Source organism: Echinococcus granulosus, assembly GCF_000524195.1.
Source record: "Echinococcus granulosus chromosome Unknown EG_S00004, whole genome shotgun sequence".
Taxonomy (NCBI): domain Eukaryota; kingdom Metazoa; phylum Platyhelminthes; class Cestoda; order Cyclophyllidea; family Taeniidae; genus Echinococcus; species Echinococcus granulosus.
Genome location: NW_020170384.1, coordinates 1,895,387 through 1,920,141, shown reverse-complemented (window position 1 = coordinate 1,920,141; position 24,755 = coordinate 1,895,387). Strand labels below are relative to the sequence as shown.

Sequence of the window (24,755 nt, the reverse complement as noted above, 5' to 3'; positions counted from 1 at the left end):
AATTGTTTTCTATTTACAGTACGTTGGGGATTGTGCACATTCCTTTTGTAACGGTAAACAATAATTGTTGTGCGCTTTTTGTGAAAATATGTTTTTACGAGGCTTGCGTGAGTACCAATTTCTTAATTCGTTTGTATTTCGTAGGCTAAGTTGCAATTCTCCAGTACAGAGACCATGCCAACGGTTTTCGGAGTTAAAAATACATTAAAATGGCTTGCATTTGGTCTCAACAGCGAATTTAATTTTTATTCAGCAGATTATAAAAGATTTTCCATTCGTAAACAATTTTGCGCAATTTGGTTTAAGTCTTCGCGTTCAAAGCCTTCTCAGGAAGGGATTATTGAGCATCCCGTTATAAAAGGATGTCTGTTGCTAGCCTACAGAAGAGCTGGGGATACTATAACTGCAGAACAGACACAATAACCCCAATCTTTTAGTGGAACCGTTGGAGGTCGGTGAGTCACCATATTTGCAAATTAAATAGGTATAGTTGTATTGAATGGTTCACAGTCCTTTTGGTGGGCTTTTTGGCGCTGCCGGTGGTCGTTCGACTACGCCAGCCACGAAGGCACTTTTGATGAACTAAAAATCACTCATGAGTGAGGAAAAATGGCCATTCACTGACCTCCTGCAAACGTTGAAAGACACTTGATCTCATTGGCAATGATCCGTTCCCTGTATGAACCAACGCATGAAGATTCATTGGCTTTGCACTTCTCAAAGCGGATCGCTGTTTCATAGCGAGCGCATTCCCTCTGTCGGTCGTCATTTTGCAAAACGTTTGCATAGGAAAACCACACGAAACCTATGTATGGCACTCATTTACCTTTGTTAGTTCAATGCTGCCCAGTCGTCTCATCTAAGTTACATTCAAATCTTCGGAACGTGAAAGTAGTCCACCTCTTCACACAACTCATGCATCTTCATACATGTGCTGTAAGTAGTTCCTTAAAAGTTATTTTCAAGTGGCTCTAGTCGGGTTTTGTTATAGTAGTTGAAAACCACGAGTTGGGATGATTTCGAGACGTGAGTTTTTCAAAGTACGCATGCTTTCACTCAAATTCACTCACATTCTCAATCAACAGATGAAGCAACTGTTGTGCTTGTGGGAAATATTATGCAATTCGGTTCGAAGAATACAGCAGGTGATGCAAAAAACTCAACTGATTAATGCTAAATGAATAACACACAAACAACTTGTCATAGGATCAGACCGGTCTTAGTTTCTGCAATAGTATTACACTTTTCGTGCTACAGATTTTTTTAAACCAAGAATCAGCAACATTAATGCATGACAGAGGGTAAAAATTTGCCGCATAATCAGCCAAATCATAAACACGAGCAAGTGAGATCTTGGCCACTGTGGTCAATGAAGTGGTAAATAATTAATGGGAATGCAGTGATCAAAGCAAGGTGTTATCATTACCATCTTTTTGTTACCGGAAGACGTACTACGCGACACGCAGGTATCTCAAGCGGTAAAAAGTGGTTTTACATTGAGCATGAACTGCTCAGCTACTTCCGCTTCTCGTCTAAATTCTTCTTTAGAGCCATTTATTCCTAATATGTCAATTTTTGGCTTGGAAAGTATTTAAATTCACAGATTACTTCGTTTCGAAAGATATTTTAATCCCTGCCTCTCCAGCTCGGTTGAATATATTATCTTTCGCTTCAGCTATCCCATACGTCTCTGAGTATTTTTTTCAACTCTGAAACCAAGGCATTATCTGATTATTTAGTTGGACGGGACTATATTAGCATGAGGTCATTTTGTGGTCTGGACTCCTTTCTCGATTCGGAATGAAGCCACTACAAGCACTGTTGATCTTCTTATTCGACTCATTGGCCTGGGGATTTAGAGAAACCCTTTTTAAGAAACTGGAGGTTACTCTTCCTTAAGGTTTCATATAATCTTTTCTTGAAACGAAAAAAATGTCAGGAGTAGCCGACAGATGAGCCATTAAACAGACCAAGTACTGAACTTACCCCAAAGTCAGAAATTATGGGATCCGCATTGGCATCCATTTCACACTTTCATTTTATTTTGGAGAAATAGGAACATCTAGTGGTGCTCAACTTTGAGCCCAGCCCTTACGATGTCGCCATTAATGGCGTCATAATAACTAAATTTTATGCATTTCAGACACACCAGTTAGCCATGTTGAGATCTCGGTATGAATCATTTAGGGTCAGGCAAACTGTAATAATAAACGGATTTAAATATTTACACACTACCTAGCGTTCGGATCATGACATACTTTAAGATTCTCAGAGTTAAATTAATTTAGGAATTCCTCCAACAATAGAACTGTGACATATTTTACGAGTGATATTTGATTGCTAAGTAGGAAAATATGGCAGTCGTGCTTATTTCCACGCAAAAAGAACGTTGTGACAATCTTTTGATAAAATTAATGCTGATTTTTTTGTTTATTTCTCATATTGTCAATGCAGTTCAACGGTATAAATATACAATGGCGAAAAAATTTCCTAGCGAAAGGTCTACATCGAACATTATGCGGAAAGTCAAATATTTGCTATCTAATATGTATGTAGTGCACAGAATCATTCCCGAAGACGAAGGAAGTCTTACTACGATGACAGAACATGAACTGGGGAGGTATAAGCTTGCTTGAGTGCCATGCTGCCCAGGCCGAAGTACAATAGCCGTGCTCTTCAGTGCCTGAGTAACCAAAAGGAAGAGTTAAACAAATAACACGGCATTGCATACCTCTCTTTTGAGCGTCGTCCATGACACCCCCCTGGCCAACTCTCTGCGTCAGCCATCACAGCGTGGTCGGTGCTGTGAGAATAACACCCAAGAATTTGCGTGAAAGTATGATTACATCTGACTCCAACGTCACTGACCCTCTTGCCAATTCCACTGGATCTGCAGTTGCGGCCTGTTTGAGAACTGTAATTGAAGACTGGAAAATGTGCCGACCACCACGCATGACTATCGCAGCAACAGTGCGTCGATCGCTTTAGTTTTTAATAGCATTCCTGCAAAAAGCATGAATGGGTTAGAGGCCTTGGGTTGATGGCATTTCCAACTCTTCTGTTTGGGGTTGTCACAGATCCTCCCATAAGTAGCATATACGTTTCTTTCGTCACGCTAAGGCTGTGACACTCAGTAATAAAAATCAGGGTAATTGTCTCTACGTATTGGGTTTACTCTCCTCTACCACCAGTACAGCTTCCCGAGACTTTCTGAAGAGGAGAGACGATATAATACTTTGGCAGAATATGTATTTCTGATGTAGAGAAGACCTGGAGGCTTCTAGCATGGTCTGGAGGACATACCGCGTGGGGGAAGTACAGTGCCTGTGGCCTGCATTGCCCACTTACTTGAAGTGAAGTGTTTAACGAGCAAAATATTACATAATTGCAGGCGTTAACTTAGCATCAACTTCTGAAGTTCTTTATTAAACTATACATTCTAAAGCGTGAATAACTATTCACAATTCCCGCTTATCATTACTAAAATTATTCTTCTCTCCAAGGAAACACAATGATACCATAATATACTCCTTTCGTCGAACTGTTTGCCATGTGAAGGTGATTAATCTAAGAATTGGGCTACAAAATATAAATTGTTCCATAGTCTTTGAAACGGCCTTTCCACTCAAGTCCGGTTGAGGAATGGCATGACTGCTGAATATCGGTACACATGTGGCTGCATCGGATGTAAATCTCAGCTAATTTTATCTACCTAAATGCATCAAAATTGTGGTGGCAACTCCACCTGTACGCTTTCCCTGTTCCCAATCACATCAGTTGTTGGCCTTTGTGACTGAATAGAGATTTAACTGGAACCACATTGACTGTGCTCTTAGAGTCAAAACGTCAGATGGGTTGGCTTAACTTATTTCATTTTAAATATTTCACTATTGTATAGTATAATCGCTTGAAACCGAAGTCCTCGACAAATCCACCCAAAATGGTTTACACAAAATTATGGTTTCAGCAACTTCTTTTGAATCTCTTCAGTTCTTATCCAAATATTGTATTCCCCCTTATCTTAAAGCTTCACGTACCTAGAATTGAGACTAAGGAAAGTCGGTTAGTAGAAAAAGCTGAGTTGTTTGAATGGGGAGAAGAAAAGTAAGTGAACAGACTCAACCATCGTATTGTACTGGCCCGTTCTGGTGGTTTGTAGAATACCAGAGGTTTAAATGTTTTAACCAAAAGCCAATATATTCTAAATTGCTCTCTGATAAGGGTAACAGTTTACTCTATTTAACAAGAAAGCAGTTTGTCATTAATGGTTGTTTATGAATAGCCAAAACCCAAGGGTAGCTCAAGTCTGCTACCGAGACACTAAAGTAAACAAGAGACAAGAGACTTTACTGTGATGATTAGTGCTTATGAAGGTTGGCCTTATTTTACAGGGATCAGGGGGCAAACTCAAAGAAAGTTCACTGCTGGATTGCTCAAGGATTCTAATTACGAACAGGAACTTATAGAGCATCAAAATGGGAATAAGTATTGGCATTGCAGATATCCTCAACAAAGGCATGAACGTAAATTGGGGGGTTATAAATATTGCGTTGTTAAGTTCATTTTAAATTCCTAACTTTTAAATCCATCGACTATCTCGTCAGTGGTTCCACTTTAAGCATGCTTTAATGCAAGTAAAATGAGACAGAGGATTCGTTCGTGACTCCGGCCTTGAATCTTTATAAAACAAGATTCAATAAATGGTCAAGCAAATTAGTCAATTGGTGGTTTTAACTGACTTTCGATCTAAAAGGTAAAACAGTTTCCTGCCCATAAGGTTTCGACCCGTCCATTTCCAACGTCCCATGTGACATGCTCCTTGTCAATTTACTTTAATACTTTGATTGTCTGTTTACCTCCTCGTTTTGGTTTCACGGGGACTGAAGGGCGCAGCCATTGTACTTCCGTCCATGGGCATTGCCTCTGGGCCAAGTTGATAGTCCCTCAACCATTCTGTAGGTTGGCAATGCATGTCTTCTTTCGTTTCCAAATACCTCTGGGGGGGCTTTACAATAACTGGATGCATAAAGGCGAATCGGAGACTGGTAGTCAAATGGATGGGGATCGGTTTCTAACTTAGGATAAATACATTTGCTAGTTTTCGATCAGCAATCGTATTAACAAACTCAATAACTAAAGCATTGAAAACAACAATTCAATTTGCGATTGTATGTAGAAACTCTCCTTTTTTCAAACCTGATATATTTGTACAAAGTATGCACGAAAGAAGAAATTTTGCAAATGTAAATCATTATTCGCCTAATTATGCTTTTGGAGACTGCTTTAAGCATGTTCCACAAAATGCTATTAATAGTACATAATACTAATTAGGCTTTAGGCCTCCGACTACCGGTTCCTCTGTAAGATTGGCACTGAATGCCACTTTTTGGGAAGAAGTGGTGCGCCACACAAAAAGTAAAACATGTGGCCTATTTTAGACCAAATCTGGTCATTTTATTTGACACAAAAATTTGCTGGTCCCGCTTTATCATTCGGATCTCCTGTTAATTCCTATGTTCTGAATATTTGAAATATGATTTTTTATTATATGCAAGCAAAACAAGTTTTTGGTAAAAAACACTTTTTTATTAATTGTTCCGTAAAACAGGTAGGTTTTCTTTAAGAATATCAAGGAAGGGATTTAGGAATTCCATTTCCTTTTCAAACCACATTTGCGCCCAATCAGAACCACAAACGATAACCCAATTGTATACCTACTTATGCAAGTTGGTAAAGTTGCCTAGTTGTTCAAGGTCGCTTTGTGTTTTCTCGAAAGGTGGGAGGTCCGTCATTTTACCGCTATTTCGATTATGGATCTCAATTCGCTTTGCTATATGCACTTAGGTTAAAATGTTAGCACACATTTTAAATTTCGCCCATTGAATTCGTTCCAATCATCCGTTAACTAAGTTGCATGTCAAAATAGTTCACATTCTCAGATATAATGGGAAATTCACTATGACGTGAGCGTTCTGAATCGTTTAGAAAAGCCCATAGGGCTTATTGTAGTTTTTGCTCAAATGATAGAGTCACCCATGTGTTTATTCTGTACTGTATTTTAGTGTGCAGATCACGGTGTTTTGCTACGTCCGTGACCACCTCGTAGCCATTTGATGATGTATCCTTTGATAGCAGAGAAACCAACGTGGGAACCACAAGTTTTTGCGGTGTAGTAGTTGTGCCTAACGTTTCAATGTATTATTTGTCCGCTCATTGTTTGTAGCATGGCACAAGAATACCCTACAGATGAAGAGTTGGTTCAAATGACGACCATGCAATTAAGAAGCCTCCTTGAACAACACGCCATTTCCCAAGAGCAGCATCGCGAGCTTCGTACCCGGCGCCGTCGCCTGCAAAATCGCAAATACGCACGTCGATGCGCCAAGAAGAAGCAGACAGAAGTTGCTGAGTTAGCGGCAGCAGCCAAAAAGGAGTCGTCAGCCATAAGGGTGCGTGTACCCGCTTTCATCGGGTTTCGGGTGCTTTCGTTCCTTACTTCCTTGCTAATTCCTAGTTTAAGGTGATTCAGTTTTGAAGTAGTCGATTCCCGTTTCCTGTCTCCTCTAACTCTGCTATCACTGTTACCATTTAATTCTGATGTGGGTGCCTTTTCAGCACATTAGGTTCCCTGCTGCGATTTGAATTACCCCCAAAACGCGATTATTTTGGCGCAATTTCTACTGCCTTAACTGATGACCAAAATCAATTCAGTTTTTATGCACTAGTCGTAAATCATTAAGTCAGATCCATCCACTGTTTATTGTTTCAATTATTGTCCTGTCTAGGCCTTGTTCTTTTTAGTTAAAATATATAATAACATTTATATTCCCCTGTTGATTCAAAATGTGTTAAGACTCGATCCACATTTATCCCTTTGTTCTTCATTTTATGATCTCTTAGCTGCCAATATCTTTGTACCTCGCTACTTTGTGTATGCGCTCCCTTAAGAAGAGGATCGTTTCAAGGTTGATGATTTGGTGTTATTCACTGTGTTTGTGTATCAGCGGGCCTCTCAGAATCTTAAACTAGGTCTAAGTAACCCTAGCAGCAGTGGGAGCGCCTTGATGATCCCATCTTAGTGCAGTTACCGTTGAGGGAAAAATAATGTCTTTTAGGAAATGGCTCCAGGTTGGCACATCTATGAACATATTTTTTAAAGGAGCCAAGGCAGGGATACTTACATGACTCAAGACTATGTTGTGATCATCCGTGCATAGTTATGTTAGACGCAAAATTTTTGGAATATTTTCGTTTTTTATTATATCCGATTTTGGAATATGTTAATGTCAATTTTGACGTAGTAGCATGCTCTAGCGTACTAAATATTACCTAAATTACTTGTTTATTGAAACCAAACTCTCATACGTGTGCCTTGCCCTTAGTTGAAACGTCTCTCCTGACTCCTGTACTTTTGTGAGGCCTAGGACTCAAAGATGCTCATAATATTCGTGATTAAACATGTCTAATAACTGTCGTTCTCTTTTTCAGTTCGCCGTTAGATCTTAAAAGCGTATTTTAGATTTGATAACTTTACTATGGGTGGCCATACTAAGACGAAATTTTAGTAAAGGAATGGGTTTCAGATAGTTAAGTTGTAACCCTGTGATCCTTTTTTGTTTAAGTTGAATCGGGCTTCTGATTCCAAATATTCTAAAACTTATGTTGTTGTTATGGCACTGCACGCAATAGTGAGTTGCAAGTGTGTCTAATTGCACACTGACATCCAGCTCACCTGTCGTGAGCCAGTGCAGACGCCGTCAATCATGGTAGCAGGCATTTAACAGCTTATGGTATTGTGGTCTCGTGTGAACGAAGGCGTAAAGAAATAGCGGATATCCGCTTGTACAGGCTTCGAGTACGGTACAGTAATGAGACGCTCAGTTATAAGTGGTAAGATTCTTGAGTGGTATAAAGATGACAGACCGTACGCCTCTTAGTGACGATCTTAGATGTGGGTGGTTCCAAACATTCAGTTCGCCAAATGCCTGCTTGATTCTGAACGCCTAAATGGCGCATAATTTGTCATCATGGTATCGTAAAAGGTTGACGAGTAAAACTATTTCCATATTTGCAATTTCGGGAAGTTAGTGTTCACTGTGTACCAAAATAGGTAGGTTATTCCGTCTTTTTTTCATACCGAAGCCGTTTTTTAGGTGTCACGTGAAAGCTAAGACGAAGTCATGTACGCGTTGGAGGAAAGCCTCGAAAGCTGAATGCGACTTTACCTTGAAATGCGCTCATTGCTACTATAAACTCTGGGGCATGATTTCGCTTGAAATCCTCGCGTAAATCAAACGTGTTTGGCACCGCTCCTGTTTCACATTTCGCTAGGTTTACGTCCAGTAGAGAAGTTACTGTTATGGTTGTTCCAATGAATTGATTTCTTTTATGGAATTTAGTATCTCTGCTTTTTTATTAGTCCCTACGACAACAGCTCTCACGGTTGAACACCTCGGTTGACAGACTGGATCGCCAGATAGACAGTTTGGCGAAGCTGCGTATATCAATGACAGAAACCCCCTTTTCCCTTCGCATGGTGGCACTCGATGGCACAGAATTGGGGTTGGCTCATTTCAACAGCCATCACCTGCCTCTGCTATCCTACAAAGGGGACGAGTCCGTTTCCTCTACCTCCGCCAGCCACCTCATACCACGCATGTGTTTCAAGACGAAGCCTTCAATGCAACGAAATTTTTGTCTTACTAAAAGCGCCACCACCACTGCCTCTACAATGCGAGTTCCTGTGCCTCCAGCTGGCGGTGCTTGTGGCTCCCCTGCCGAAGGACAGGAAGTGTAAATGAATTTAAGTGTACGCATGTACTTGTCCCCCATTTTATGTTTCCATCTAACCTTGTTTTTCCCTTAAACCTTTTGACTTGTATCAGAGTACTTGTTTTCTTGTGTTTGATGCAGCTTTCTTCTGCATTAGGGGGTTCCGATAGGATACATGGTGTACTTACAAAGGTAGGAAAGAGGTTTAGTAGAAAGTACCACAGGGGGTTGTTCTGTTCGTGCACGGAGTGGGTGAGATCCACCGATACGTTCTTAATTTTCCCGCGTGTTTGTGGAGAAATCGTGTGAAAATCGGAATCAGGAATCCAGCATTCTGTTCTGAGGGGTAAAGGTAGTTAATTTCGTGTTGATGATTGGCCGTAGTGTACGAGGTGCTACGTATTCGTGGCAGGATGTCGACATTCGTGCCCGTCGCTACGTCTATTCGGGCGGTCAAGCTATACTGTTTTGTAGGGTATAAATGCATAACAATGGATAGTATACAAGTTCAATCAAGAGGTGAGGGCGCTGTTCTCTGCCAGTTTATCATTTACTCAGGTGGAATTTGATAGAACTTGAAGCTTGTTTGGAAGAGCTGTGTTAGCAATTCACGACTTTTTTGTTTTGGGAGTGTAAATGGCAATTTCTAATTGGCTTTAATTGTCTACATTCGACATATAATGTGTGGATCAGGTTTTGTGGACTCAACTACTAGCAATTGAGAATTATACTGAAATCCACCCCAAAAGGGCAAAACTAAGCTTAAGTCTTCGCACCCCCCCCAAATATTAACAACAAATTGGTCTCTTTACTAGTATGAAGGGTAATAGCTTCAAAAAATTGATATGAAGTTCATGATTCGGTATTAGAAAAATCATCACTTTAAAAGTGTGCACCTTATTTGCCAAATCAAGACGTCGTCTTTTGTAAAAAAGTAAATGAAGGGGTGGCCTATAAAAATCTATATCAAAAAATAAAAATGTCCAATTTAAAATAGCTAGGCTGCCTAAAGTTTATTCTTTTCACAAGATTTTGCCAGCCACACATCACAGCTTTATAACTCAACTAGTGGTTGCAAGTGATTTTAATAGTTTTAGCCAACAGACAAAGCCTTTGTTTTCGATAAAGAATGGCCTAGAAATTTGTTTTAATTTACAGATATCACGAGCCTAGCGTAGATCTGGGGTCGGTTGGGTGAAATTTTGCACCGCCAGTTCGAAAGGCGTTGGCATTGTGGTGCGCTCTTCCTCTGAGAATAATTTATGAGAATGATTGTAGTCGGAGTTTTGCTTTTTCTCGTAGCTTCTGTCCTCAGCTTTAATGATGTTGATTTGTCCACATGCACTGTTACTAAGGGATGTTTGCGCCCTCCTATCTGCGCCGATAATCTGTGTGAATATGGAGCTACCTGGCGACTGGTCGAACAGGATGAAGTTCAATACATTGAGTTTGAACTTTTTGGTGACATAAAGTCAAGCAGTGGATTTATTTCTCTCGTCTTCTCAAGAGATCCCTACTTTGCAAGTTGTCCTTAGATAAATGCCTTTTATCTCCTACTTTTACTAACTGTCTGTTTTAACTAGGAATTGGTCCATCCTCGTTTATTTTCACATCAATTTATTAGGTTTGTTTGTTAATAAAACTGTGGTTTGTCTGCTTTCTTTCAGATTTTCTGAGATAGTGCTTGGCTTTTTCCTTGTGTATGATAGCTCAATGGAGGCAGAATTCCTAACCTATGAACAGGCATCCATTGATCATATCTGATTTGGTACATTTTCAAATCTGACCCTCAGGTTCCAACTTTTTTAGACAATCACTTTAAAATATGATTTCTAGTTAATTGTACATTCCATTCTTTTGTGAGTACTGCGTGATGACTTTTCTTCAGCACTGTTCTAGTTCTTGCTGATTTTTTGGTGACTTTGTGGCTATTTGTATTTTATATAAGTTGTTGTTATTAGAGTCTACCGACAAGATTCCAGTACCCTTAGTGGCAATTTTTTATTTGCGGCGAACCTCTATTTTGGCATTATTGAATTATCTCATGCAATATTTTGTAAAAAAAAGTGTGTTTTGAATTAACTTGAATCACTTTGAGGCAGTTATTTGTGACTGCAACATTCTCTTCGACTTACCATCTGAGTTGTGTGTAGAATTGTGTTCTTGACAAAAAAGTTGGAATTTTTGATTTCTCTGAACTATAGTCGAAACACTTCCTCATTTCGTATCCATTTTGGTAATGATACCTCAGCGCTTTTTTACTTTTTGCTTTGAATGTTCGTAGTTTAATTCCTTTAAAATTATTTAAATTCAATATTTTACTCCGCGTGCATTATTTACCCGTCTTATCTATCTTGATCTCGTTTCCCTTTTTCGATTCTTGGTTATGCTCTTATGTGTCCGTGCATGCCCATTTTAGAACCCAATTTGTGCTTAGGTGGAATTCGTGGATCGCAAGAGCACAGATGCTAACCAACGCTCGATGGCGTTTATTTGATTGTACCGTATGCTCTAAATTTGCAAGCATTCTTTTACCTCATTAGGAATGTCATAATTTTTCCTGTTCATGCTGACGTCAGTAGTTTAGTTAACATCATTCACTGAAACTGTTGTACCATTATAGGGTATAGTATGGCACCACATTTTGTGAGCATTGAACCTTTACAAGGAATGATCCTATCTGACAGCCATGCATGAATAAGTAAATTTTTCTAGCTACTAAGCTTTGCCAGGAGTGTGACCACATGGCGGTTGCAGCTGACATTTAAGGGGAAGTCCACAACATCCCACATCCGTGATCCCAAAATCCCGACCTGGCACGCACTGTGCACCGCACATGGATCGATAGGCACAGTGCATGGGAGCGGGCGTGTGTATTCGCACGTGCGTGCATTCTCCCTATCATAGCCAATCAGGAGGCTGCAATTAGCGGTCGTTCCTCTCCTTCCTTTCACAAATAGTCTAGCAACTGTGTCCGGAAGAGGCACAAACAGGCTTATTATTGATTACCTCAAGGTGGGCGGTTAGCGCCCACGCGAATATGTACATGTGCTTGCGTAATATTTGCTGTGGGAGGCGAGTGAGGAATAAGCATGATACGCTTAGTCAGCAGAGTTTGGCGCTCCCTACAATAATTATTAGGTTTATTTTCCAGCTGTGGTAATTTCCGTGCGAAACTGCAAGCGTTAATGCCACTACAAATGGAAACTAGAATCTCTTCCCCTTCCCTGGCTTGCATAGAGCTGTGCTATAGCACCAAGCACTTATCTATTTTAGTCCTGATGCCATGGCAAGCCATCCTTTACCTAGTTTACAAATTCTTCAGTTGCAAATAACGCTTCATAAGTACCATGACGGAAAAGGTTGGTTGTTTTCAAATGTCTTAGTCTATATGTTCGTTCATTAGACCCTCACTTCTTTTGGAAGCATGTTTATCCAAAAAAATGTGAAATTTTGAGACACATTTTCGATGGCTTTTTCATCTCTTAACATCTCATGTATGACTGTTAGTGCGTATGTAGTTTGTAGAAATTCACTGGGTCTTAACAACTGTATGTTGGTATGCAAATGGCATGACTTATGAGGTGATATGTTTTAAGAAGCTACTTGAACTACAGGTTAGGCCCATTAAATTCTTATTTTGCTAAGTATTTCGTTCACACCAACGATCTTTGAGAGATGAATGCGTCGACTGGTTTGTATGTTTGTCTGAAAGCAAGTTCTTGTCCTTGAAAAATCAAGGAGTTTTCCATTTCATTTCTGAAACGCACATCTTAGCATAGATCAAGCTACTAACCACAGACATTCATATTTTGATTTATTCTTTCATCTATATTGTTCTTTACTTTGGGCTTATATTTAACTCTGCTGCGTTACTTAATTTCAAGACCGACTCATTTTTGGTCTGAGCACTAGCTAAATTTGCATCCCTTTTCCTTAGGGCGGTGATGGCTTTGTTGGTTGCTACTATGACACTGTTGACTTCAAAATTGTCGTTCGGGCAGGGTATAGACCTGAGGCCAGTGAATCCAACCACCTCTATAATCCTTCTGATGACGAGGTATGCTTCTGTTTGCTTTGAATATACGAATGTTTCTGGCTATTTCATGCGGTTAGTACTTTTAATTAAGGCAATGCCTCTTGACTGTGCTTAGTAATTGACTGTACAAGAAATGTGGGTGTCTCTTATAAATGGGGTAAATAATAGGAGTATGGACCATTTCGACTAAGCGGCCAGCTTGACCGTTTTCTTCTCCTCTCATTATTTATTAGTGGGTGGATTCAGAACTACGATATTTGATGGAACTCTGTCATTGTGACTACCGTTTTATAGCATCTGAGCCCTCTCTGAAGACGTTACAAGGTTATGGAGCCTTAACTATGTCGAATATATCGACTCTTAATGTACAGAGGAGCTGGTGGGCTGTTAGTACAGAACTAACATGAATGGGATGCCGTGCCGTCAAGGCGGTGACTGAAGCCTGTGAAGATTGAAGAGCACTGAACAAACTTTGCTCTGCTACACCTTTCCTTCTGACAGAAATTACTCATCACTACGGGAGACGATCTCGGAAGCTCCTACGTGGATGCACAGCACTACCTGCAATGTCGCTTCAGGCGTCGTGTGACCCCTGTACGAATGGCAAACCAGCTGAAGGACCTGGCACCACCGAATGCCTACTATCTCATCATTCAACGTGGGTCTGACCCGCTGAGAACGAGCTTCGGGCAGCTCTATCCCGGTGGTGAGGCCACATCCAATACCAGTGCTATCATAACTTCGTAAGTGCATCACTAGCCCAGCTACTCTTTCAGCTAATGGCTGAAAGGTATTAGCATGATTTAATTGGTCTAAGGAACTACTGAAACAGGTTTTTATTCATCAATAGGTTTTATTTGCAAAATTTAATATATTTAATTTCCTTCTTCACCACTTTCATGTTGCTCTTTTGAAAGTTGGGGATGTTCATACTTTTACGCAAACCTCCTGTTTACTTGTATTAAGTCTGGTCAATGTGCTGGATTCTGTTCAACCCCCTTTGTCCATATTTTGATACTATTATTAGAAGACAGTCAGCTCTTCATATTGCCATTATTGCCAAAACTGGTTTTGTAAGTCGATTTAAATGTATAGTGATTTTGACACGGCCAATTCTCATCTGATGTTCGGCGTAGCCTTAGTGTCAAGTCTTTTTAAACATCAGCTTCAAAATTTAAGCAGCATGAAGCTGAGAGCTGTGTTTGACTCAGCTGTGGTATTAGATAGTTTTGCTGTCTTTTTGGTACTCAATTTTTTGGTAACAGCGTCATTGTTGAACCAAGTTTGTAGTTTATACTTATATACATTTGTCTACCGCAAAAGCCAACAAGGAACTTGCAAGCGAGCCTATGTTAACAGAAATGTTTATGCCTCATTGTGTTAGCAAATGTATGATTTGCTGAGATTTCAGCATACTGGTACACTTGAAACCGTGGTAAACTTCGACACAATTATCGCATTCTATCTTACACAACTCATAGCCTTGGGGTTTATCCTCCCGATGGCATAGCTCATATAACTTTGAATTTTTTGGTTCGTAAGATAAAGTTGTGCTCCATTTAATGAGTACCTTCCAAGACGTTCTACGTGGTGTCGATTGTGGTGGGACGGCTCACATCTATTCATGTGCATCTAATTAACATAAGCGGGTGAATTTCAAACGATTCCGAGTTTACCGACACGGATACATTTAAATCGAAATCGCTGTAGTAAAGTGTCTTTTTCCCCAATATCATCATCCTTGCAATTTACTATCCCAGCAGTGTGGTGAAGATTGTTTTCAGTACTCGAACAAGTTTTTTTTCTACACACAAATTGATGCTTTTTAAGTGAAATCAACCACAATAGCGCAGGAAATACTGATTATTCGGTCTCCCACACAAACTCACGCACCTTTTTTCGTCTTCTGGTCAGCGAACTTTATTTGGTCTGGACTCTTCAACTCCTGCAATAAGTAATAGGTCAATTTAACTTGCTAAAATAAATTTTAAAAGCTCATTTTCGTCAAGTAACCCGAGTCTGTGACGAATTTGACGCATTTGATCATGGTCCTCTGGCGTTGAGCTCTATAAAGTCTAGTTCGAATCTAATTCAGGTGGTTGCTTCATTAGATAAGCTGCCTGAACGAAGTTTAGGGGCCTTTACCTCCCCCTTCCTCTGAGGTAACAACAATAAGAAAAGATTCTAAATTAACTGCATACCTTCCTTCCCCTTACATTGCCTTTAAGGTGCCTAACGAAATCACCCTGTATTGTTTCCTTGGCGCCTATAACATCCCAAAAGCTTCAGTGTCGCAGGAAGGTCTTAACAAACTTCTTACTTCTTCTAATGCATAGTTGAACTCCTAGCATGTCTGTCACCTGACTGCGACTGCGCAGTAGCCTACCTACCCCTCACTTCGAGTTCACAATGTTCTAGGGAAGGCCAGGTGATTTTTTCTCACTGTCGTTACATGACCGTTGAATTTGCGTGGCATTTGCCGGAATGTTTTCTGGTGAAGCCTCTTTACCGAAATGTTATTCCACCAGTTTGTGCTAATGTCGTTGCCTGGGCCTCATTCTTACGTCATTACACGATCTTACAGAAACCAACAATTTCATTGTGTGAGAATTTGTTATTCTGTTATGTATACCTAGCCCTCCTCTCTTTTAATGAACTTTTTCTGTTCTTTTTTGAGGTTTTAAATTTCATCCCCAGTTCTGTACTTTGCGTATTGGTTAGTGTTCTCTGTTGGGTTGGTGAGGCACATCCGTTTTTTGCTCCACTTGAAAAGGAGCAGCTTAAAAATTGTCTACAGACTGCTATATTTCTTGAGAGCCAGAGATTTGTGAGTGTACCAACTCCTTGGTACGTCCGACAGTGTTGTCTTTTTCTGCTTCTGTATTTATGTTTGACGTCGCCTCACAGTTACCGACTAATCATTATTCCAAAATTAAATTCTTTGCTCAGTTATGAAGGATCCTAGTTTTTTTTCTGACCGTAAATAGCATGAGTGTTTTAGGATACGCTCATTTTTTTTGGTTAGTAAATGCCACTACGTCTCCTTTTGCTTGAAAGGTCTCTTGCGAATGCTCTTCCGTATGGCATCGGATGCTTGACTGCGTTTTTCTCTATTGCGGATAATCAAAAAAAGTCATTGTTTGGAAAACCTTATCACAACCTGTTCATTAATTTTTTGCCTTATTTCTGCTGCTCTTCATTGGTTTTTTGCACTTTGGAATGACCCAAAGAAGCGTAGAACTTGATTTGCATCATCCTAACATGATTTATAGCCTTCATTTGCCATTTTTGTAATCTTTAATTTTTTTAGCAAAAACTAATTTAAGTTCTGCAATACTTTCTCATGCATCAATCAGTTTAGAATTACAAGTCGTCCAATTCTTTTATCATTAGAAGACTGCATGCGTTTCCATTTTATCTTCAGTCTCAAACTAGATCGTGGTATTAGCAGCGTTTGTTTTGATCCCCCCAGTTCAAACTTCTGCATTTCATGCATATAGAATGCGTGTTGTCGTCATTAATTGGGGCTCGGATTGTGACGACTTAGCGCGATGAAATGGATAGAATCGACATTCTTCTGAGATCCCTACAGAACCTAGCTAGTCGACTATCTAATCATCTCGACAGTGGTCTATTCCGCCCCCTACCTAGGCCAGAACTATTCCGTTTATTGAATATTTGTTTAAGTCCAATGCTACCAATCACTACGTGTCCCTCAAGGCTAATTGACAAGAATGGTTTATATTGATTTCAAAGTTTCTTTACTTTTCCCATTCCAAACTCGGGGATACAAGAATAAGTCCTTGAACGAACCACTCAAAGATTAGCCTTGAAATAGTACGTTAAAGTCCGCAACTGGAATACTGACTGGAATGGGTGGATTCGAATTCGCTTTACAGACCACTCTACGATCTGACCATCAGCTACTTGGTATACCATTCTCCTGGAGTGGTGAAAGCGCACGGCGCGATGATGGTGCTGGCCTGGGTCTTCTGCTCCTCTGTAGGTGTAATCATCTCGCGCTATTACAAGGATATGTGGCCCAATGCCGGCCTGCTGGGTGAGAGGGTGTGGTTCCAAATCCACCGCATTCTCATGGGCATATGTGTGGGCCTCACATGCCTTGCTGTCATTCTTGCCTTCGTATTCTGCCAGGGCTACTCAGCGCTCAAAATCTATCCGGACTATATTCATCCTATCCTCGGACTCATTGTTCTATGCTTGGCTATTATCAATGTGAGTTGCTATTGGCTCTGATTTGCCCTCCTCTATCATATCTATGGCCGTTTTAAGATCTGTGGTGATTTCTTAAGTCACAAATCCAACCAGGCTTTGATTCGGTAGAAGCGTTTCACTACATTGGGGCAATAGGCGGTCATCAGTGTGAGTCGTTGTGAACACGCTTTGTTATTCCATTTTGACTTTTTAATCATCAGCACATCTGTGTAACTCATTTGTGTTATTTATTTATCTGAAGCGCTCAAAATTGAAACTTGTGAGTACTTCTGATTTGATTTTCATTATCTTGAAAGCACACAAGTCTGAAATTAACCTTATTATTTAGGCATATAGGTGGACTGGGAGGTCAGTAGCACTTTTTTCCTCGTCACCTCTTCCTTGTAAATAATTATTGCGCATTTAAATCGGTTAAACACTTCCGTTTATAAGCAAGGTGCTTTCATAATTACTATCCAGCCCATCATCACCTTCTGCCGCCCACACCCGATGCACAAGAACCGACCCTACTTCAACTGGACGCACTTTATCATTGGCACATTAGCCCACGTCCTCTCCATCCCGACCATCATGCTGGGTCTGCGAATGCCCGCAGCTGGTGTGCAGTTACGCAGTCTGAACTATCCTCTTTGGATCCTTATCTTTTTCGTCATCTTCCAGTTCTGTGTAGAACTCACTCTAGAGATCCATGGCTGCATCCACTATCGACGTAATAAGCGTGAGTTCACTGCTTAATTCTGGAAGTGTTCGTGTTTTTCTACTCGCTCTCCTAAAAATCTGCTGTTATGATGGTAAGAGTTTGAGTTCGATGTGTATAAATCAGCATTGTGACTCTCGCTTCCCACGAATAATCCCGTAATTGGGCACTTGGATATACCCCTTAGAGCCGGAAGATCAAAATTAGACTAGTTATCCACATTTGATTATCGCAACTGGCTTTAATTCAAACAATGCACACTTCATTTCATCTGATCCGTTTGAGTATAGAAGACGACCCCAGTTTCTAAAGCACCATCCCCGAAACCATGTTTGTAATAAGTGACGATCGTCACTTCCATTTGTACTTCAAGAAGTTAAAAGCGGTGCTAGGAGTTTATTTCCTTGGTCATAAATATGGCTTACTGTTGTTTAAGTCAATCTCATGCCAAAGAATAAGACTTATCTCACGTAAATGTCCGGCTCGATGTGAGCCTTATGCGGCAAGCATATTTCTTGATCTCTTTTTTGCAACCCATGTTATAGCGTGTTTGAAACGGTAATACGATCCTCGTCTCTGCAGCCATCAGTGAAGGTATTCCTTCCATCCCATCCCTAGACTTGCGTGTCTCGTAGGGTTAATCGAAATTTCGGGTGTTCTTTTTACCATGAATCTGATACATTACAAGCACCCATTTCAACTCACTAACAGCCAAAGGATGAGATTTCACCACGGCTATAATTAATATAATGTTTATAATTGCATAACTGAATCGGATTCCTCTGCAACGGAAATAGGTTTCTTCACGGAATTCCCTCATGGACAAGCATATCACAAATTGCACGTGGGCGTAGCATTCTTAAGTTACAGGATCTTGGTGACAAGTTCTGAACTTTTATTTGAAGGTGCTATCTAGATACCTGTTTAATCTCCATTACGGCTAATCACACGATTGGTTTTGTCACATCCCTTTTGTTTGTTACTAAAGTGGTAACGATGCCTCACAATTAACGAGTGCTGTTGCCTCTTGTGGACCTTTGATCAGTCTGAATTTTCAAGCCGTTTCCAGGCGTAATTCTGCAGCACTGTCAACTCACATGGAAGAATGATTCACCTTTCATGCACACGAACTCACGTAGGCGTTTTTGTGTGCCTTCATACACACATGCACACACGTAACCTGACCTACTCCTCGCTTCACCTCAATATTACTTCCTGTGCTGACGGACTTCCCGCCTCATTGAGTCCCTCCGATGTCCAGATGTTTTACTGGCATGAATTGCTGCTTTTTTTACCAATTTAATTGCCATTTAAAAACAAAAATTGCAATTAGCCTTGTACCAAAAATAACCCTCTATTTTAAACTTGCCTGATGTCCCCTTTGGTGGAACCAGTTGCCACTAATAAGTAAAACATCTGAAAAAATTAGGATGTCAAGCTAAGGGGGAATTGGGGTCGCATACATGGGTCGTTGGTGGCGGACTTGTTACGTAGATCGGCACGCTACTTTTTTAGAAAAGCATTCTCATGCCTTACTGAATCTCTACCCCATCACAATAGCTGTAGTCTGAATAGTGACTCTCACAAAAGACCTCTGGAGTGCCAAATCGCATGCGGAATCGAGCCGAATCTCTTGCGAAATCAATGATGTCTGCACGACTTAATCTCCTATTTCACCTACTGCATTCTCGCTTCTTGACAATGGATTAAGCCAATTTGCGATGACATTTTGCATTTCATAAGATCACGCTTCGAGGACATTCCATCTTATAATTTGGGCAGCGCTACTAACACCTATAAGAAATTAATTGGTAGTCTCTCCTCACCAACTTCTCACGGTACTTGTCAGGTGATATAACCTTGTGGCTAGTTTATCGGGTCATGAAGGAATATCATCGAGACACTTCTCCATTACAGATAAGAAGATAACATATAGGAATGAACTCGAGCAATACCAGAACGCCGTTCGCGTGGGTGGCGTTCCCATTCCTCGACCCGTGGAACCAGAACCTTCTGTGAGTCATCCAACTGTTCGCCAAGCCATAAATGTTTTAAGCTTAACTTCCACCCTATCACCACTTTTTGTCTTCAAGGGTCGCATCTTCAAGTACTTCATAATCAGCCTTCACGCCACAGTGGCAGCTATCGTGGCCGTGATTCTGATCATCATTATTGCCGTCAACTGAGCATTGAGTATACGTTGGAAACACGGGCCTTCAACCTCACCCTCCTTCCCTATCTCATATACTGGCCTCACCTGCATGAATAACGATGTCTCATGTCAGCACACGCACATCATAGTTATTTTGTCACGCACGTCGACTATTATTCTCTACTTTTGGAGTTGCTCTCCTTGTCTCCTTTCACTGCGCTCTTTTATCGAACGTGAATGCGGCTAGTCTTCTGTTATTTGTTCATTCTTCCGCCATATGCGTATTCAAACAGCGCTAGGCGAAATCAAGGTGCTTCTCCAATAGTACAAAGGTGTTTATTTCACGTTACTGAAAGGATTGAAGTAGCCGCGATTTCAGGAGAAGCATATCACATTGTGGTCCTCTAAATGTGACCCACAAGAAGGTGGGCTCGCGCTGTCCTTGCAATGCTTCGCTCCTTCACCAATCGATCCCGCGCAGCAACAAAGCGACGCCACTGAAAGGAGAGTCGATCCCGGGTAAAAAGCAGCCGGTGAAGAGTCAGCCGACCTGATTCAGTGGCTAGAATGTACTGAAAGGCGTGTTTGCGTATCGCGGCGTTAAGCTCCTCCAGCCCAATTACTAGACGTTGAAGAAGACCGCCTAGCATCCCCTCAGCCGAGGAAATCCGAGTTAGGTGGACGTTGAGGTGCTCTACCAAATGGAATGAGTCCTCGGTGGCGGTGGAATTGGTAGTACTATTAATACGTTTGTTCAAAAAGTTTACAAGGTTGGAATAGAGGTCGGGTGAAGAGAGGAGTGCTCTTGGGAAGACTATGGAATTGGACTTTCTGAAAAAAAGAACAAAACACAAGTAAGGACTATTATAGCTTATCAAATTCTTACAATTCTTCATTTTAAGAATGAAATAGACTACGAAGGGGTTCAGTAGGCACGAGCGGAAAACCCACTCAGTTCCTGTCATGACCGCATGATCCACGATCCCACAAGGACGCATTTCACTGTTCAGAGGAATTTTTGTGTACTAGGTTACAGTTGGTCTAAATAAGTATTGCCAGAGCTAACGCTCTGAAAGTACATTATTTTACAAACGAAGGCGATGGAATTTAGTCACCAATCAATCGCATAATCAAAAAATCTTTTGGATGGTATGTTTGAGACATATGGTGTCAGTAACTTGCAATAAAAGCTAGTTGCAGAGTGATTGAGTAAACCAATTGTACCCCACCGTGCTTACAGCAGCACCGCATTAAGTTGCGCTCCATTTTAGTAGAAAAAGGTCAGTTATTAGCTTAGTAAAACTGGTAATGATCGCCGAAAATTGAATACGAACTTGGCAATTACACGGAAGAAACGACCCAGGACTAATGGATGGTGAACGGAGCTCAACTGTTTGAAGAGAACGAAATCAGAAAAGTACCAACTGCCAATAGAATGGGATGCTGTGTAATGGAGGGTGAATCTGTCTAGTAGTAGGATGAGTGAATGTACTCACCGATGACTCGGAAAGAGAATAATGACAGGAACGTACTCCACTGTCAAAGGCCACGGAAGTTGCACAGTATCGACATCAACGCTGAAATACGCAATGAATACTAAAACGTAACAAATCAAGATTACGTAGTGGGGTGATCACACCGATCTATTATGCACTATGCCAATATCCATATTCCTAAGTGGGTTTAAGTTAAATAAAGACGATGCTAAAGAACTGATCTTGTTCCAGTCTGAATCGCGCACCCCAATTTCATGAATCAGGTACAAAAAAGAGACTTATGTGTCTGATTATTACGCGTGAAATCCTGGGTTAAGAATGTCGCCTTCGGTATGACTAAAACACCAGGGAAAAACAGATTCCAACAGTCATTAGCAAAAATTTACACTACGAAAAGAAGAGACTCGTGATGTGCAAAGTGTTTGGCCGCCGACTGAAACTCGTAAAGGGCGCCCCGCCCGTGAGTTGTGTAACCACAATGGCGACCAAAGAAGAGCACAACCACGTCCTTGGACTCCAGACCAATTAGCGACTCCAGCTGAGCAGCACTGTGAGCTCGGTGCAGAAAATTGACCCATCGCCTACTCGTTACTCTTTCATCGGAAAAGAGGTGTCGCTGAAGAGTGCCGTTGTGGAAATGGGAAATGAAGGTGGCTATAATGTAACAGGATAAGCCAACGTTATTATTTAGGCCATGGGATGAAACTGGTATGAGGACTAGTAACTCACCTACGTTTTCGTAAGAGAGACTATCCCTCATAATGTACACTATCTCAGCCTTGAAAAGAGGGACAGATTCTGTGATTAACAGTGGAAGCAATGGAATCGTTACCATGAGCTCAGGGACAAACCTTAGAATCCACAATTGCGATCTTCGGTAAGTTCGATTTGCTGCCGAAAAACACCTCCACCCAAGGGGGTGGATTGTGGATTGAAACAGTGGCAAAAGTGAGAGAACCATTGCCCCATCTACGGCAGCCCAGAGCCTCAATATTTGGCGTTCTGACATGGGTGTAGTTGACTGGCTTGGCTCGGGAGCAAACAGGACTGTACCGAGGTCTTACTTGCTCCCTGATCAGGGCCAAAGCACGAGCACGAACTTTAGCTGTATCAAAAACACCAATCTGATCAGTCGCCTCCCTGACCGCAAATTCGCAGCACAGTCGATTGATTCTATTGACGGCTAGCATACCGTCAATACTTTTAGATGGGGTTGGGGTTTCATGGGGATTGAGCTTGTTGTTCAGCAAATGACTAGCCAGATTAATAAAATCTAGAAAAGAGAGTAGGAATTTACATTCATACCATCTCGTAAAGGACTCATATGAAGGCTGGAAGATATCAACTGAGACACAGAAATGAATGATTGATTGGTAGAAAGCGGCAAAGTCGATTTATCAAGACCACAAGACGTCCAAGAATCGTTGTAGGAGCGACTGGAAAACGTATGAACCTTTCGCCACCAAATAGGACAAACAACTGTCATCCTGCAATGTTCACTTTGACCAGATAACAGTTTTCTGTAGAGATTATGCTGCTGATCAAAAACACTGGGAACGAACGCCTTGAATCGCGTGGAGTCATCACCCCTCTCTCTGCAAATAGTATATTCCAATTGGAGTGATTTAAACTAAAAGCACCTAAGCTCGAGTATATTAAAGCAAAACGAACCATATAAACATCTTGATCGTAAGAGGAGTCAGGTTCGCGGTGAGAATCGGTAAAGAGAAAAATAAGAGGGCTGTGATCGCTTATGTTATTTGAGGTGGGAAAGGCGGTCGAAAGATGAGGAAGAAGAAGAAGGTTGGATTCATTAAAATTTGCAATAATCTCCCGCAGCTCTTCGTAGATTTTCATGGTCAGTTCTTTGACGGGCCATGTTTCCAAGTAGGAATAGTTCAAAATGGGTGTGGCCTAAGAAATGTGAAATGCTAAGAGGAATATTACCGATTTTCCAGATCGGAAAATAATGTTTATGGGTACAGTAGTATTTAAAGAGCATGCATCAGATTTCATCGACATAATGACAAAGGCAAAATCTTTGCTTATTGAAAATGCGAAACGGGAGAGCACAATGGTGTCACGCCCCGACATAACGCGAGTAGCAAGTTCATGAAACTGCAGAAATGTAACCGAAGGACGTGGAGAAGCATCTATTCTTCCAACAATCAGAAACTAGTGAATAAGAAAGTTTGTTGTTTCAAAATAGTATGCTACGCTTACTCAAACGCTAAAAGGAAGCATACCTCGTAAGAAGAAACAAGGTCCCTCAATTCTCTGCAAGTGTTGGCCTGAATGAGAGGACTGTAGATGCGCTTTGCTTTTTGCAACATTTTTGGAAATCTTTCGAATGACCCCGGGCTGCTTGCACCGTAACCATGTGACCAAACTAGTCTGGGGAAGCTATAGCATGAGTATGCAGATGCACAGGGTGCTCTCCAACAGCTAAAAGCAGTAACGGGTAGCTACAAACGAATTCAGTAAATTAACAGATTTACATGGCCAAAGTATGAACCCATAAATAGTTCCACGTCGTCCGTATGCCTTAAGGATTCCGCATCCCACGGAGCATAGAGGTAGGACAAGTGATTACCCTTCAAATAATGGCCCACGCTTTGGGAAATATTGTCAAAAACAAGGGACCTATTAAATATATGGATTCCTGCTTGTGGGAGGTTTAGGGATATAGACAACTTCCTAGAAGATGTGAAAATGTTTTTTGTAAGAAAGCTTACGGAGTATAGGAGGTCCAGAGAAAAATGGCAACACTAAAGAAGGTCACAATATCCATTCTCTTAAAAAAGAAAAACAGCATCTGTCTTGAACGACCAATCAAGCCATGTAGGTAAGTGAATCCACTAATAAACATTATGCACGTAACATATGACAACGGAAGCGATGGAAGAACCGCATCACAGACTCTACGACGCGCCACACGCAGAGCACGATAAAACTTGAGCAAAACAATCTAGTCTACTTACACTTGAACAATTCTGTCCAAGTAACAAAAATTAAGTTCAGCCTGTATGTCGAATAATTAATTTTCGAGCTTCTTTTCCATGGACAATGTTCTTTCTAAAGAGGCAGTCCGACTGAAGAGCAGGTTATTAATATTTGGTGTTAAATATAATCATCAAAGACTGAAAATTAGTATGCTAGCAGTAAATCCAACTTTTGGAAAAAATAGAGCGAGTTCCAAAATTGTGCATGTCATTCTTATAATGCAAATTTATTCGCTATCAATGACATATTAAATAGTAGCTAGATCTCGTACAGAGTAAAAAACCTGTTAAAACCCCTTTTGTAATGCTCCACTTGCCTAACCTTCGGTTTCGTTTGAGGGCCACTTTGTGTCTTGGCCAT

At 40.9% G+C, this 24,755-nt stretch overlaps 3 protein-coding genes across 3 annotated transcripts; 2 read left to right on the top strand and 1 right to left on the bottom strand. All coding sequences in view use genetic code 11, as the record gives it.

The window, feature by feature from the left end:
• Positions 1-6,224: 6,224 nt before the first annotated feature.
• Positions 6,225-9,253, top strand: EGR_01180 (hypothetical protein; the record flags this gene model as incomplete). Its single annotated transcript, XM_024490429.1, has 3 exons — positions 6,225-6,449; positions 8,420-8,793; positions 9,157-9,253. 3 exons carry the CDS (start codon positions 6,225-6,227, stop codon positions 9,251-9,253), a joined length of 696 nt encoding a protein of 231 aa, XP_024355248.1.
• Positions 9,254-10,040: 787 nt separating this feature from the next.
• Positions 10,041-19,930, top strand: EGR_01179 (Ferric-chelate reductase; the record flags this gene model as incomplete). The annotated part of the gene is made up of 7 exons (XM_024490428.1): positions 10,041-10,268; positions 12,713-12,832; positions 13,313-13,554; positions 16,711-17,047; positions 17,507-17,765; positions 19,662-19,759; positions 19,838-19,930. The coding sequence occupies 7 exons, from the start codon at positions 10,041-10,043 to the stop codon at positions 19,928-19,930; spliced, it is 1,377 nt and encodes a 458-aa protein (XP_024355247.1).
• A 370-nt stretch (positions 19,931-20,300) lies between these two features.
• On the bottom strand, positions 20,301-24,261 carry EGR_01178 (Thioredoxin domain-containing protein; the record flags this gene model as incomplete). The annotated part of the gene is made up of 10 exons (XM_024490427.1): positions 20,301-20,727; positions 21,393-21,473; positions 21,779-22,046; positions 22,122-22,170; positions 22,244-22,665; positions 22,698-23,022; positions 23,064-23,306; positions 23,639-23,857; positions 23,891-24,089; positions 24,128-24,261. 10 exons carry the CDS (start codon positions 24,259-24,261, stop codon positions 20,301-20,303), a joined length of 2,367 nt encoding a protein of 788 aa, XP_024355246.1.
• Positions 24,262-24,755: the final 494 nt, after the last annotated feature.